The sequence below is a fragment of the Rosa chinensis genome, chromosome 2 (assembly GCF_002994745.2).
Source record: "Rosa chinensis cultivar Old Blush chromosome 2, RchiOBHm-V2, whole genome shotgun sequence".
NCBI classification, from domain to species: Eukaryota; Viridiplantae; Streptophyta; class Magnoliopsida; order Rosales; family Rosaceae; genus Rosa; species Rosa chinensis.
The window spans coordinates 42,140,858-42,157,853 of record NC_037089.1 but is presented as its reverse complement, the minus strand read 5'-3'; the positions used below and the strand labels follow the sequence as shown (position 1 = coordinate 42,157,853).

General features: G+C 37.8%; 1 protein-coding gene, 1 long non-coding RNA gene and 2 pseudogenes across 5 annotated transcripts; 3 read left to right on the top strand and 1 right to left on the bottom strand.

The window, feature by feature from the left end:
* Positions 1-138: 138 nt before the first annotated feature.
* LOC112187685 lies at positions 139-1,502 on the bottom strand (annotated as a pseudogene).
* Positions 1,503-1,726: 224 nt separating this feature from the next.
* On the top strand, positions 1,727-5,879 carry LOC112187684 (pentatricopeptide repeat-containing protein At3g26782, mitochondrial). 4 transcript variants are annotated; one of them, XR_005806258.1, is made up of 4 exons: positions 1,727-1,847; positions 2,480-4,876; positions 5,231-5,337; positions 5,413-5,879. XR_005806258.1 is itself a non-coding variant. In XM_040514294.1 (2 exons), the coding sequence occupies exon 2, from the start codon at positions 2,543-2,545 to the stop codon at positions 4,652-4,654; it is 2,112 nt and encodes a 703-aa protein (XP_040370228.1). In that variant the 5' UTR covers positions 1,727-1,847; positions 2,480-2,542; the 3' UTR covers positions 4,655-5,219. The 4 variants fall into 4 exon arrangements, 1 of the variants encoding a protein (XP_040370228.1); XR_005806259.1 differs by having other exon boundaries at positions 3,042-4,876; positions 5,479-5,548; XR_005806257.1 differs by having other exon boundaries at positions 5,479-5,548.
* Positions 5,880-9,347: 3,468 nt separating this feature from the next.
* LOC112190516 lies at positions 9,348-10,851 on the top strand (annotated as a pseudogene).
* Positions 10,852-11,806: 955 nt separating this feature from the next.
* On the top strand, positions 11,807-14,287 carry LOC112185216. The gene is made up of 3 exons (XR_002930177.2): positions 11,807-11,983; positions 12,868-12,985; positions 13,837-14,287. It is a non-coding gene; the product is annotated as an uncharacterized LOC112185216 (long non-coding RNA).
* The last annotated feature ends 2,709 nt before the right edge of the window (positions 14,288-16,996 follow it).

Here is a 16,996-nt window from a genome sequence, read left to right as displayed (position 1 = left end):
ACTGTAACTGATCAACATCTCAGACTCCTTTTTGTAATAACAAGGTTGTTCTAATAAATATGAAGTTCTTAGATGAATCCTTGCTGCAAATTTGAAATTGGTCCCGAAACCTGGTTGTAACTTTAAAGGGAGCTGTCAAAACTCAAGAAGATATGCATTTCTTGCAGCTGAAATTGTCTTGTAGGAAATTGCAACACCCGCTATGGTTCATACAAATTGTTGCAAGCAAACAGATATAATGTACAAGATAGGATTATTCTTGAACATATATGACCACACTTTTTCCAAGTCATAATATTAGCATCCGAAAACTCACTAGCAAATAACAAGAGTGAAAATATCTTCAGGAAAACAGGAGAAGAACCACATATCAGCTGTAGTATCCCCGGAAAGTAACGGTTAGGAACACCAATCTAACCTTTGATTGCTACTAACTCACTAATATCCACTCTCACAATATACCCATCACTCAGTCTTCCATCAAATTAGCTTTTCTGATCTGTTTCCGCAACACTAACTAATTCATACTCGACAAGAGAAAGGTTGTTGGCCTCCTTGACTTCAAAGCTGGCCGGTTCTGTAACTTCAACACGACCCCATTTATCAACTGCAAGCCTCATAGTCCCCTTGAACATGTCAATCTTTGCATTGCGCAGGATCACAGTGGTGCCGGGCGTCATAATGTCAACTGCACATATAACCCAAAATGTAAGCTCAACAATCACTTTACAGTTCTACCAAAACACACTCCGAACCACTCCATATATAGTCCTCTTTAATCATACACACTCCCAAAGCCCCCAATATTCCGTACGATACAAAATGCTCCACAATCCTATTATCACATCAACCACACCCACAAGGCCACAACACAACAATCCAACACCCTACAATGGTGATATAATATGTACACAGACACATTTAGCAATCAATCATGTGCATAGTTAATCAAGTCGGTCCGAAAACAACAGCAATATCAGAGATCCATAACTTTCATGCTATAAAACACAGATCTGAAGATCCACCACACAGATTAACACATAGAGAGAAAGGTTAAACAAAGCCAGAAGATCATTTCCCTAAACGGCTTAAGAAGGCAGCGACACTGTACCTTGGTCATTGCGAGCAGTGAAGACAATGGTGCCAGTCTCATCGCCGACGAGGCACTCAGCGATCCGAGGGGCTGAAGAGGGCGAGAGGAGAGGGAGGATCGGGCGCCGGCGTTCTTGGAGGTGACCTTGACCGGATTGGAGCTGACGACCTTGACGGTGAGGGTGTGGCCGCTCGTGCCTGGCTGAATCTCCTCCACCTTTATGAACACCGGCTTTCTCTTCGCCGTCACCGTCGCCCCTGACGCGTTCGCTGTCGCCGTTGCCATTGGGATTTGAGAGAGTGAGATTCCTACGCCTTTGGCCTCTTGGGTTTTCGCGAGCGAGAGAGCTGCTTCTGAGAAACCCTAACCCTAGCTCGCTCCAATTTGGGAGTATTTGAGGTGTGTGGAGAGGGCGGCCTTTGCTACCGGGCCTCTCTCTTTTTGCCAGTTCGGCCCATATTCCAAGTCGGATAATTTCTAATGTTTCTGTTCAGTTTTACCATTTCCAAATCCAAGGGTGGGGTAACTGTTTTTGGTTTTTACGTTACGTGTAAGGATATATTGGTAATTTTATTTATTTATTTTACATCAGTATTCGATTTTATTTTCTGAGAAATTATTTTATTTTATTAGCATTCCTCTTCCCCAAGTTGGTTTTGAAAACCATTTGAGGAATCAAAGCAGAGAGGAGAGGAAGAAGGAGAAGCATCTCACTGAGTTGGGTTCTGCGTAAATCTCTCTCTTTGGTCTTGAGGTATGAGTCCAACTGTTTCAGTTCAATTCAACTCTCTTTATTATTAAGCTTGAACTTTTTTACTTTCTCTAGTAGGTTCTTGATATTATGACTATAATCATGATTGTCGTGCTGAATCTTACTTGAAGAACAAGGGTGTTGCAATATATATATATTCATTTGAATTTGTGGTTTCAGGCATGATTTTGTGATTTCAATTAGTACAACATTTATATGCTCTGTCGTCGAAAGATTGTTGTGGTTCCTCAGTTCCTGACAAGTTAGCAAGCTCTGCAGTTAATTTTATTTAGACATTATCTCCTTCATGTCATGTACAGATCATGAAGTGGATAATTAGCTGGGCATTATGTTTTAAAAGAAAATGGAACTTCTGCATATAATAATATCTCATATTGATGTAGGTTTTACCAAGTCTTCAGCTTGAATCATACAAGAATGCTTTAAGTCGGTGGTAATGGTAATAGGTGTTGAAAAGAGTATCAATAGGTGTTAAAGGGCAACCGTTAATACCCAGAATAGCTAAAACCTGATTTAAACCTACTAAAACCCAACCCATTGCCAGGTCTAGAGCTACAATGATCAAATCAATATCCTTTTTTGGTTTTTTATAAAAAATTTATTAACTTGTGCAGGTGAATTGGTTTAGCACAGACAGACAGAAGCAAAATATAGCCATCATTGTCAGTCTCATTCCTATGCAAAACCAAAACACTTTATTGCTGCGTACTCTAAACCACCACAGACGTCTCCTGCACTGCACACAATCCCAATCCCAACTCTTTCATAGACCAATTAGACCAAGCACATGCATATCGCTGATAAAGCAATGCAACACCCTTCAGTCCCTCAAAGCTGTCCATGCCTCTATCCTCAGAACCTACCTTCACTTCAATATCTTCTTTTGCACCAACCTCATTGCCCACTATGCCTCTTTGGGCTCAACCTCTCACGCCTATACCCTCTTCTCTGCCTTCTCTTCCTCTGACGTTTTTCTTTGGAATGTAATCATCAAAGGCTTTGTTGACAATGGCCTGTACAACAGAGCCATTGCTTTGTATAGTCAAATGTGGGAATTGGGTGTTCACCCTGATCACTTTACATTCCCTTTTGTTCTTAAGGCTTGTGGTTATGTTTGTGACCATAAGGTTGGTGTAAAGGTTCATGGAGATGTGATTCAATGTGGTTATGCTGCAGATTTGTTTGTAGGCAATTCACTCATTGCACTTTATGGTAAACTGGGGCAGATCGAGGCTGCAAGAAAGGTGTTTGATAAAATTCCTGACCGTACTGTGGTTTCCTGGAGTTCAATGATTGGCGCGTATGCGCAAAATGGGTATTTTGAGGAAGGATTATTTTTGTTTGTGATGATGTTGAATGACAGATTGAGACCCAACAGGGCTGCAATTTTGAATGTGATGGCTTGTGTTTTAAGAAGCAAGGAGGCTGATGAGGTTTGTGCAGTCTTGATAGATAATGGACTTCAGTTTGATAGATCTGTTCAAAATGCTGCAATGCAGATGTATGCACGCTGCGGAAGAATTGATGTTGCTCGAGGTTTCTTTAATGGAATCATTGATAAAGACTTGGTGAGTTGGGCATCCATGATTGAAGCATATGCGCAAGTTAATTTGCCTCTTGAAGCCTTGGAGCTCTTTAAAAGTATGATGGTGCAAAGGATTCGCCCTGATTTGGTGGCACTTTTGAGTGTGATTCGCACTTGTTCAAATCTAGCATCATATAAGAAAGCACGCTGGATTCACGGAGTTGTTATTCGTTCCTTTTTTGGGCACCATGTCACGCTTGAAACTTCTCTAGTTGATCTATATGTAAAATGTGGAAGTTTGGTATATGCTAGAAAAGTTTTTGATAAGATGCAAGAAAGAAATATAATATCATGGAGCACCATGATTTCAGGATATGGGATGCATGGTCATGGAAGAGAAGCAGTCAACCTCTTTCATCAGATGAAGGCTCCAACAAAACCAGACCACGTTGCATTTCTATCAGTGTTGTCGGCATGCAGTCATGGTGGTTTGATTGCCGAAGGATGGGACTGCTTCAATTCTATGGGTCGGGATTTTCACATCATACCAAGACCCGAACATTATGCATGTATGGTTGATCTGTTGGGTCGATCTGGTCGACTGAATGAAGCCTTTGAGTTTATTGAGAGAATGCCGGTAAGGCCAGATGCTGGTGTTTGGGGAGCACTTCTCGGGGCATGTAGAATTCATTCAAACATAGAACTGGCAAAAACTGCTGCAAAGAATTTATTTGAATTGGATGCGGAGAACCCAGGTCGATATGTCCTCATGTCCAATATTTATGCATCTTCTGGTAAACAGAAGGATGCTGATAAAATTAGAGATTTAATGAAACAAAGAGGAGTGAGGAAGGTTGCTGGTCATACTAGTATAGAGATTAGAAACAAGGTCTACACATTTGTGGCTGGAGACAAGTCACATGCTCAATCTGATTTAATCTATTCAGAGTTGGAGAAAGTTATAAACAGGATTCGGCAAGAAGGTTACAAGCCGGATTTGAACTTTGTATTGCACGATGTGGAGGAAGAGATGAAGGAAACAATGTTGTATGTGCATAGTGAGAAGCTTGCAATAGTTTTTGGACTTTTAAATTCAGGACCAGGAAGTGTTATTAGAATTAATAAGAATCTTAGAGTCTGTGGGGATTGTCATACAGCTTCCAAGTTTATCTCTAAGGTTATGGGAAGGGAAATTGTAATGAGAGATGCTCATAGATTCCACCATTTCAATAATGGTGCATGCTCTTGTGGGGATTATTGGTGACATTGTCATAGAAGGTCAATATCTGGTCCACAAACTCTCAATAATATTACAATATTGCTGGTCACAGCATCTGGTACCCTCATTACCATCTGTTTTGTCATCGTTAAATCTTGATTTATTTTCTCTTTCAACCCGGAGAACATAAAGCGCTGGTGATGAGTGTGCAACGCTAATCCTATAATCACGACCAAGTAAATCATCGACCTGTTCATGAATTATCAGGTGCCTCTCACTGGACGCCCATTTTGGTCTGTAATAATTTATATAGGTTCTTGTAGCATGTCGGATTTCTTTCACTGTTGTCAAATGGGTCTTCTTGTGTGTCTCTGAGTCTTGAAGTGTGAAGATAAAAGTCAAGAAATACATGTTTTAGTGCCTCTGTAGATGTATCCTAAAATCTTTCGGGAAAAATAGTAAACCAAACTTTGTAACGGTAATCAAAGTAGGGTTCTCAAATTCAGACAGCTATTGGTTGCTACATTTGTTAGTCCACAAGTAATCTGGCTTGGCCAGTTTACCTGTGATATGTGGTCTTGGTATGGAATTTATCAACATTCATTCTTATTATTGGTGCAGGAAGAGTTCGTGACACTGTTTCACACCATCTAGTTCATCAACTGGTGATTCTTCCAGAAAACTGGATTTTCATGTGTAAAGACAAATGAGCTTTGTAATCCAGTCTGGTATGCATTCCTTTATTTATCCGGTTAATTGGCAGTTCTGTCTTAAAAAGTTTAGAACTTTATCTTATTTTCCAGTGGGACTTGTCCAGTTGCCAAGTGCTTCCACGTAATGACAATTATGTTATTGCTGTGCTGTATCAGGAATGATTTTGATCTGTCATCGAAAAAAACGAATGATTTTGATCCTGGTAGTGCCTTAAACTTCTATGTGGAAAAATATGTGGAATTTGGAGGTGATACATTCTTGAAAATGACCGTTTAAATTCATTGTCATTTTCAAATTTCCAAAAGAATAAACTGCAAGAAAAGAACAAGAGCACGCTTACAGCCATTGCCACTACCAACTACAATGCCTTTTCCGACCTGCAAGCTGTGAAAAGAACTGTTCTGGCAGTGTAACCTGTGAAAAGAACTGTTCTGGCTAGTTTTACAATACCTGTTTATCACAAATTATTTATGGCCAATCGACTAGCGCAATTTACATCTCGGATTCAGAAATGTGTGGAGTCTTTCAACATTGTATACATAATCAAATATTTACGCGTGTGTAAATTGACTTTCTGTTTCTTTAAAAAAAAAAAATGGACTTTCTGTTTTATTTATTTATTTATTTATTTTCTTTTTTAAAATCTTGAAACAATATGGCCTGGCAAACAGCTGGGTTTAATCTGTAGCTTTAACCGGTCGTACGTGTTTAACGGTTTAACCTCACGGGTTGAGTCTCATGCCACCGAATAATTTCCAATAAAAGAAGGGATTTTTTGTTTTGAACATCATTAAAGGGAGTAAACAACACGATTGTTTTAAGGGGTGGTTAATTAATTTGTACTCAGTTGTTGTGTATAGTTATCATTGAATTTAAATTCAATGGTGGAAAACAATGAGTCAAATAAATTCATTTCGAATGTTTTCATTATTTTTTTATATTTAAATTTAAATCAAAAGACAATTGAGTAATAAGCACGGCTAAAAGTATGAAATTAACCTAACCACTGCAACTGACCTAGTGATTCTTGCCTAGTTGGGTGTGCTCCCGAACTTAGGTTCGAACCTCAAAGCTGTGAAAGTGGCCAGGCATTGTGCCGCAATGCACAGTTAAAGCATTTTACATGCCTCGAAATGGGTTTATCTTGAGCCTAGGAAGCCTTTGGGTTCCCCTCGACAAAAAAAAAGTATGAAATTATCAGGTTTCGGAGAAAAAAAAAAAACTGAGATGCACCTGTGTTGCTAATAGCAGCACCGCGCGGGAGATGAGAAAGTGGATATACATATATATATATATACACACACACACACCAGCTCACACTGGAACTGCCCCAATAAATTTGAAAAACTAGGGTTCCCAGTTGAATCTCCATCTATCAAAGCTTCCATTGTTCACGCTCACAGGTAAACAATCCATCTCTCCTTTGTTTGTCTCTAAGCTTCGAATTCGGCAAAACCTATTTGCTTGCTTTTTTGGTTTCAATTTGGGGGTTTCGCGTTTCAAACCATGTCTCAGCTTTCCCCTTGAAATTTTAGAGATGCAGGTTTCGAAAGGGTCTAATAATACTCCTTTTTGAGCATATATATGCTGCTTTCATTTCGGTGATGCTCAATTTTCAGTGAAACTGTATTTGCAAGATGTTTAAGTTGAGGCTATTGAGTGTGAAGTAATTAGAGTCAAACTCAGTTTTAGCTTCAATGAAAAGATTAGGTACTCTCTTTCATTAGAGTGAATTACTAGTTGAAACTTTATAGTTATGTGAATTATGTATATGATATACATGTATATGTTGTATATATAGCAATAGATCATAGTTATATACATGTTTAGCAAGAAGAGGATCCTGGTTTTAACCTTCTTTAGGGAACTTCAGTCATGTGCAGTATCAACATAAACGAGTCACGACCATTTCAGAAATGTATATCTCTGAGCGCCCCGGCTAGATGTTCAATATTATAATGTGATTCCCTTGCTTTTGCTTAGAGAGGAAACTAAAAAAAAAAAAAACGGAAAAAGAAGTCAGCTGCATAACCAGTTCCTCCTGCAAATTCTGTACAGCCATAGATTGGAAGCTCATAAAGGTCAATGGTCATAAATTATGACCTGTTTTCTGTCTTGATTGAGCTTCTTCAGTTCGGACCATTCTGTGAACTATTTGAAAAGTCTTATTGCCATTTATGAGTTGGTGATTTTCTGTTTCAGCTGAAAAGTCTGTTACCATCGCCATATTCATCAGCAGTAGACCATCTTTTCTAGTGCCTGGTTTTGTTAATGAGGTTATTGTTAGTACCCTTCTCTTCACACCGCCACACACCTCCACAGGTCCTTTTGGATATTGGGTTTGGGCAACATGATAATGTCATCAGCAACTTCACTCATCTGAGTTCTTCCAAATCCAACCTCAAATCTAATCCACGAACAGTTTGAGAGGCAGAGGATGAGACATTACTGCCTTTCCTACTCCTCTTGGACCAATATGCAGATTGAATGGCTTTTGTCAAGCCAAATCCTATTTGAGTAGTAGTTGTAGAACCAATCTCATTATCATCAGCTTCATTTTGAGGCAAATTAAGCATCTGATAGAGTAGAAGAAGTGTAGTTCTTGGCTGTTTCAGTGGTTGACCTCATGTGCCTTCAGCAATGGTAGTTATTTGCTCTTAAGTGTGGATTCTCATACGTCCTCCTAATTCTCTACTGGAATAAAACCTCTTGTGGCAATACTCAGAGTCCACTAAATTCAGGAACATGATATTGGTTTTGTTATGAAGGCTTGGCCTTGCTAGATTGAGTATGATCGATTATACGTGCTTTATTTTTTTTCTTGGTCTCTGAGGTCTCCTGGTTCAGCTTCCTAGTAGGTTGTAATTGATCTCTAGCTAGTGTCTGAAACTGAGTCTCTTTGTATTCAATTCATAGGAGAAAAGACCCTGGGTGTAGGTTAGCTTGAGTAAGGAGCAATTCCCTTTAACTAATTTTGAAATTTTTAGTTTTATGCAATTATTTTCAGAGAAGTCCTGTTTCATCTTTCTCCTGTCACAATAGTAAACAAAATTAAGGAAATACATTAATACATCACCCTCAAGGATAGAGGGCAGCCATTTAGGGATTACAATTACATAGCTCCACATACAAGATGCAATAGTATCAGCACCCTTATATAAAGCATGGAACTAGAGCAAAACAAACTTCCTCAAGTTTATGAACGAGAAATCTATCTGGACCTTTCTTACTTGACTTCCTGTTGTTTACTTCAGAAATTTAAATTTCTCAGACCCGTCACTAAATATTTCATTTCTGCGTTGCCTCGTTTCTGTCAATTCTCAAACAAAATGACAAACTAGTTCAGTGTCCATTCTTTTAAAAAATTGCTGATTTGGCTAAATGTCTTTCGGTGATACTTGTATTGCCCATAGGTTAGTTAAGTAGGATTCCTGCCCATATCATATATTTTCATTTTGTGTCTGTTATTATACTAAGATTACATAAGATGAGGTTGTTTGGCATTACACTGTTGAAGGATAATGGTAAATGCCTAAACTTAAGATTGAAGGAAGGTAATGATCTTCTTAGGGATTATATGTTATGTTTGCTGTTATCTGCCACTTGTTTGATAGGGTAAACTGCTTCTGTTATCAGTAATTTATCTTGGATCCACATTCCGCTTATATACTGGTATGCTAAATGACACCATGCTCTGTTGTAATTATGGCTCCTCTTTCATTACCTGACTAATCATGTTGTAGTCCATGGCAGAGACTTAATGTATACTTTTGCTACTTTTTTGCATTGTATCCTTGCAGGTGGTTAAATTGAGTATTACCAGCAATGTTCGGCCCTAGAAACTTCTAGCCAGTGCCCAAATTGTGGTTTTGAAAATACTCAGAGACTCCACTGAAAGGTGCTTCTCTGACCTATTTCTATGTCTTCATTAAAATATGATATCTTAAAATTATGTACCCTCCCAGTCTCACTCTCTGTGAGCTTCAAACTTCACAATCAAATTTCATTCTAGCTGTGCCTGTATCCTATGAACCTTAAATGGCTTTGAACCTGATTCGGATTGCTTCCTATGAAGTTGAAAACCCCGTGGGCTGCTCTCTGAAGGAGGCCTTTGAGCTCCTTGAACCAAAACTAAGACCCCCATTGGCAATAACAATCCCAACCCCACAGGAATACTTGTTGCTCAACAAGGCTATTTTGTATGGAGTTCTATGCGAAACCCATTTTGCCAAAACACATATTAAGCATTTACATGCCATTGTCACTGATGGGTATGGCTTGTTTGCTAGTTTGATTGCTAAGGTTGTGAATGAATTGTACACGAAACTTGTTGACCCAGTGAAGTGCCAGTTGATTTGGGTTACTAAGGAGATGATTGATGTTCAGGCTGTAGGCATCCATGGTTTGTTGGTTTGTTTTCTGAGGCAAATTGTTGGTGGGGATTTTAGTGATGGAAATTTGTGGTTGTGTTTTGAGATCGTGAGCATTTTTTTGACCAAATGGGATTCTCTCTTGGAAGTAGAACCAATGATTTTGACCAGTGGATTGTATACATATCTTCGGCTAGTAGCTGATCACTATAGATTGCTAAGTAATGCAAAGTTGGAAGCGTTAAAGCAATTGGAAATTGATTTCTACATTAAAGTGTTAAGGGAGCAGTTTTCTGTCTGTTTAAAGATTGGGAGGGATCTTGTTCGGCTTCTACAAGACGTGGTTCATATACCAAACTTTAGAGCTACGTGGAAAGATTTGGTATTGAATCAAGGCAAGTTTAAGACTCCTGGTTTTTCTGTTATTTCGCAGCTCTATAACACAAGGACTTCAAGTGAATATATTTTACTTGGGATTTCACCAGAAATGGAGACACAGTTGCGGTTTTACTTAATTGCGTGAAGTTAGGGAGTCAAAAGCGTTACCAGGCATGGTTTGCTAAGAAGTTTCTATGTGCACCAAACAGAGAGACTTTGATAGTTGACATTGTCCGTTTTATATGTTGTGCGCACCACCCACCAAATGAAATCATACAATCAGATATCATTCCAAGATGGGCTGTTGTAGGTTGGCTATTGAAATATTGCACAAAGAATTATGTCCAAGCCAATGTGAAACTAGCTCTACTTTATGATTGGCTATTCTTTGATGAAAGAGTAGATACTATAATGAATATTGAGCCTGCAATGCTACTGATAGTGTACTCTATACCCAGATACATTGATGTGACTCACACACTTCTTGAGTTTTTGTTCCTTCTTGTGGACAGTTATGATGTGGAACATAAAGATATAATTATTAGAGGCGTGTCTTCATCTCTTCGTGTACTTGTCAAGAAAGGAGTGATTCGCTCTTTTGATGTGTTAACATCTTGTGATGCACTTTCTCCTGTCTTGAAAGAGAGGCTTGATCGGTTTTTGTCAGGTGCGGAATTGGAAATTTATAAAAGGCTGGAACAAACTAGATTTCCCAGTCCCTTTGCTTTGGAGAATTCCTCTTGTATAGGAACTCCAACCCCATCACCAGAACGTGAATGAGATAGATTTGCTATAAGATCAGCTGATACTTCTGTTATGATATCAGATTTGCAACAGTCTCATTTTCCGGGTCACTCCGTGGGAACTCCTACACCATCACCAGAATAGCAGTCTAAATGTACCCAAGGCTCTTATTGAATGATCAGAAGCGTCTGAAGTTCTAAATAGATTTATGATAAGAGAAATATTGATCGTTTAGATTAAAAACACACAATGTGAGTTGACAAAACTAAATCTGCCTCTTATAATGTTTAACCAAGTTTTTGTTTGCAATTAGTGTGAGAATGTTTGTTATTTCAACATTGTGCCTTGTTTTGTTTGTTTATCTTTCTTTTTTACTAGCTATAGCAGCTAGCCAATTACATCACTACTGAAAATTGCAAAACTTCGAGAAGAAATATTTAATATGTTGTGTACAAAACTATATGCTGTAATTATCTATTTGTTCCTATGGGGGCGAAAGTTTAAGAATTGGACCAAAAATGCATAACATTATATAGAACATTTGTATATAATAGAGTAGAAATAGTTTTGTCGTAGGGGCTGCAGCTGACGCTTGGCACATGCTAGGTTTGCCCATACCTATAGTGACCCCCAAAATTTGGTCACTAACCAGTTTAGTGATTAGATTCACTGGCTGATCACTAGTTTCAGTGACCAATACAATGGTCACTGATGCCCAGATTTGTTGTATTGTTCCTCACCTATGAAAAAACTTGTAATGTTGTAAAACGCTTCTAAAATTTATTATGATGAAACCTCACTTCTTTAGATTTGGGGTATTCATAATAAACTTTTATGAAACTTTACTTTCTCTTCAACTTTTTCCTTCATTTGTCTTTCCGGTTACTGTTACGAAGCAGTTTTGGTATCGGCTCCAGCCGAGCTGGTTGGTGGAAATTACGTTTTCGTCCTTATTCTGTGATAAGGACGACACCGACGTTGTCTACTCGAGTCTTCCAGACTATCATCATCTGCACACCCTTCTTTGCTCTCCCAGAATTGTATCATCCCAAAATCTTTTTCAAAACCATTAATCGTATCTTACCGGACCAACCAAGTTAATTCTCCCCAAATCTCTGTCCTCGAGATAAAAAATAAAGGAGCTTGAAATTCTTTGCTGATTGATAAGGTTAGTAATTCAATTTCATTTGTTTCCCATAATTGGAAGAGCTGTTTTGGGTTTCCTGTGTTTGCATGCTTTGGGGATCATTGAATCCTTTGAGTTTTTGGGTTTCCTGTGTCTGCATGCTTTTTGGGATGATTGATTGTATGATCACACTATTGGTCATTACAGAGTGGATCTTTGTTTAATTTCCTGCATACCTACGACTAATGTTCCATCTAGTTTGGCTCTTCTCAATTGAGTTCTTGCTCTTTTCCACTATTGATTTTGTATTTTAAGTCGATTAGGGATAATACTGGTAATGATTTTGTTCATATTTGAATTTTGATGTTCTTAGCTGGAACTTTTAAGATTATATTCGTTTCATAGAGAGGTCGTGATTTGGATTTCAAATCAGTTCAAACTTGAAAAATTGGTGGATGATACTGAATTTTTTCATTTGTTGAAAGCATAGTAGTTTTAGTCTTTAGGTTAATCTAGAATTTTGATTGCATGGACTTTAAATAATTGCAAATTTGAAGCGATGATGGTTGATTCCGAATTTGGTTGTTCGTTGGTAGGATATTGTTTGCCTCAAAATACAATAAAAAAACATGTAATCTAATCTATAATGTTGATTTCATGTCTGAAGTAATTGTACTATAATGAACTTTAACGATATATCCTGTTCTGAATTGGGTTTGTGTGTGATATGAATGAGTTTGATGAAATCCGTTTCCATTGTCTATAGATTAACTTGAGATTTTAATTTCACTAACTGGGTGCGATTGGATTCAACAATGTAGACTTTCCGGTCTATGAAATATGAACACTCAAACACTATACTGGTTAGTTGGTATTTTCTGGATGGAAATTTGCTAGTACGCTGATCTTTTTTTGGTTGTTTTCAGTTTTGCTGTGAACACTGCTAGACTGATCCTGTTCAAGCACAGTTGCTGCCCTATTTTGCATGAGTCGAGTGTGGTAGAGCAATTACCTATCCCTTTTTCCATGCATCTTAAAATCCAGGTAACTTTCAGATTCCATCAAGCTTTTTCTGTATTACCCATTACTGTTTGAAATTTAGAAAATCATCTGCAAATGATTTGGTGGCTGGTATTGGAAGAATGGTATTTCTTAACTTTACCCGTCTCAAGAAATAGTGCCAATTTGGTTCTAATCTCATTATTACTGATCAAAATCTTCCATTAGGCATCAAAATCGTGTGCTTTTCTGTTTACTTTTTCAGGATCTGAATTTCTTCATGGCACATTGTAAGAATGGGTTGCACATTGTAAGAATGGGTTATAAAAACGTATTTCAGTAATTTAATTAGCCATGAAGGGGATTCAATTAATTGGGCTAAAACACGAAAATCAAACTAATTTGACATGGTATCATCTGATAATTTATGCAAAACCTTAGTGATGTATTGGTTCAATTTGTAGCGTTCAATATACTTAATCTGTAATCCACGTTTCAGTTGTGTTTTTTATGCTGCTAATCATTTACTATAATGTTCCTTGGTACGTTGTTTGGTCTAAAGCCTATTTCGCTTTGGGGGAAAATACATTTACTATCTTCTGGAAATTTATGCAAAACATTGGTGATGTATTGGTTCAATTTGTGGGCTGCAATATAGTCAATGCACAATCCACGGTTCAGTTCTGTTTTATATGCTGCTGACCATTTACTATAATGTTCTTTTCAATGTTCTTTGGTCTAAAACCTATATCGCTTCGAGAATGGTCCTGAGATTCAGATTTTCTTAGCTTTGAAATATTCCTATTCTTCAGTTTTGCTTCATGTCAGTATCATTTCTACTTAGTTCCTGCAATTACTTCCCCACATCTCTGAATTTGATTCATATCTTTATGCAGCTTCAGTCACTGTTCTCATTGAAGATGAGACTGGTCAAGCACATGCAGTCTTAATGGGCAAAGAAGCAGAAGAAATCTTTGGAATCTCATGCGAAGACTTGATATATATAAAAGATCAGACCAGCACAAATACATTTCAGTGACAACTTTGAACCATTAGATCAGACCAGCACAAATACATTGGTTCAATCTGACACCAAATACCTTACCTAATCACTTCTGCTTTGCAATGCAACTTTTTGTTTTGTGATAAGGACCAATATCTATGGGTTTTTGTAATGCTAACTGTCCTTGAAAAACAATGTCATGCTATGTACATATAAGCACTGGTTGTCAGGAGTCAGGACCATTCTCTGTGTTTTTTGTAATGCTAATAGTCCCTGAGAAACAATCAACCAAGATAGCAGACATTTTGTACATTACTGATCAATATACATAAAAGTTTTTGCTATTCTTCTTTGTTTCTCATTCTTTTTTTTTTTGGCTACAATATACCAATTATTATTGCAACTAAAAGACCCGCAACATCGTGCGGGCCTTTTTATTACCTAGTTTACTTGAAACTTTAGGCAACTCTCTTTATTACCTAGTTTACTTGAAACTTTAGGCAACTCTCTTTGAATTATTACACTATTTACAACTAGACTCGAACAAACAACATTTGCACTTAATGTCATATTAGTCTTTATCAAGCTTAATGTAATAATGTATATGACTCTTCATTGCAGCTTTTTCCTTAGTGATGTTTTTGGAACTTTCCGTTTTCTTCCTTTGTTCCTTCTTCTTCTTCCTTTTTTTTTAAACGCCTTTGTTCCTTCTTTATTTAGAGAGATTTTATGACTGTCAATTGCTCCATCTTCTTTTCTGGCCATGAGATACAATACACATTACCTTCAACTTAGAATTCTGCATTTGTACAAGCATCTCAATATTGTTTCTCAAATTTGAATCTACAGACTTACTAAATGATCATATATTTCTAATAATATAATGAATTAAAGACTAAGCCCCAAAAATGCTATAATAATTTCATTATTAGGTATGATGAGCTCAAACAAACAATGAAAAACAGGAGTGGGCCTCAATGAACCAACCGAAATGTAGACCAAGGGGGCCCCAGTGACGTGGGCAGTTAACATCCTCACAAACTGATTACTTTTTGTTGACTGTTAATGAGACGTTAACTGTAATTTTTGTGCCGTCGTGGTGAAACAAGCGGGGGCTAATGGTATTTTCGCTGTGAAAATATCTCCATACACAGCTCCATTGAGGTGATCTGGCTCACAAAGATCTGGCCTTGTGGATATCTCTTCCCCTTAGAGCTAAGGAAAAGAAGAGAGAGCAAAGCTATCCCTTCATGATTCAATCATGAATGAGGCTAAATACCGCCTAATCCCGGTGGCTCATCGTTGTTATGTAGATGGATAATGATTGTTGTGATTCAGTTTGATTTTGGTTGCAGAAGAGAAGAGATATGGTTTGGCAGCTGTACCGGTAAGGTAATGCCTACAATGATTAGTTGGAACCGGAAAGCCTCACCTCAGTAGGACAGAGCAACATCAACGGTACGGGTTCCTCCCCATATTCTTTAAAATCTTTTACTTTTTGGATGTTTGTATATGTTCATCAATCAAATATGTAGTTTGATTTGGTTGTATTGATTTCAAATGTCGGAATATTGGGATTGCGAACAGGAATACGATATCTGAGCAAGTAAACTGAAATCTTTGTAGCAATAGAGGGAAGTCGATCGAAAGTTTTGTGTTTCCGCCCATGTAATCCAGGATTTGATGGAGTTAATACATTGATCTAAACCCCCGAATTACAGAAGTCCGATTCGGGAAGGGGACTGTATCTCCTAGGCTTACTAATACTGGGCCTTGTTGTAGAAAATATTAAACAAGTTCACAAGTTCGAAGCACTCCTGCTAACAATCGTTCCTGCAATCTGAACTGAACTCAACCATCTGGTAGTGTCTATCTTTCCATTTGGGTTTTGTTTTTGTGTTGAATACACTCCCCTTGTGCTATTCTGACAGTAATGAAATTAGTGGTTGGCTGACATCCGGTTCTTACCATTTATTTATTGTGGGAATTGTTGGTTTGGGTGGTTTCTTGTGGTGGGCACGAGGCATAACTAGTTAAATGTTTGATTATAAAAGTTAATTATTGAATTTGTAACCGGTATTTGTTCGTGCTTGGAAAACACCATATTGTTGCTCCGGTGATTAAATTTCCATGCTATTAGTAGTAGATGGTTGGTTCCAACCCACAGCACCAATAAAGGAAATAGGCATTTGAAAGCATCCTCAAGTGAAACAAACGTGTTAGATTCATTCAGGCAGGTTTAGAAAATTTAATATTGCGTGTAATCGGTATGGATCTTAGTGTCATATAAAACAGCTGAGTGTTTTAATTGTAATAACGGGGGGACAATGATAATCCACTTATACATGTGTACAGTGAAACAGTGGGGGTAAAGTAATATAAATCCGTATTGGTTGGAGTAATTACAGTTACAGGTATAGTTAACTTGTTGCTAAAATAGGGTCTGTGGACATTTACCAAAATGATGAGAATGGGTATCGTGGATATGAAGATGGATGATACAAAGTTTGTTGAGAAGGTGAATAGCGAAAATAATTGATGAGGCCGAAATTATGGTTACTTTCATATAATGATGCAGCAAGTTGATAGGCGCATTTTAATGTGATATTTTAAATGTTAATTCCTCACATTTTGCTTAGTTATTCCTTAACGAATCGATTTTTAACTTAATTTCTAATTTTAGGTACATTGGAGTAGATGAAGAAGAAATGAGTGTTACGTCCATAATTACCTAGAAATGATGGAGAAGAATGAAAATGCACTAAAAAGTCAACCTTGAATATTTTCTTACTCCGGCTAGGAGAATCAGAGCCAAGCAAGGAAGAAGGAGCGGCCACCTGACCAAATGAACTTGAAATGAGCTGAAACTCTCCAGATCCATTCTAGACACCCAAATGATCATTTCTTATGAAGAGTTCCAGAGAAAAATATGAGTGGAAGGCCTTCAAACAATCAGCCCAATTTTCTACAGAAGTAAAACCGGAAAACTGGACCTGTAAGAGGTCCAGCAGCATTTCCGGCCCAACCACATGGAATAAAGCTCTGAAAATTTG

Excerpts from the sequence above, each read along its gene's own strand:
- LOC112187684 (XM_040514294.1), top strand. The coding sequence starts at position 2,543 with ATGCAAAACCAAAACACTTTATTGCTGCGTACTCTAAACCACCACAGA.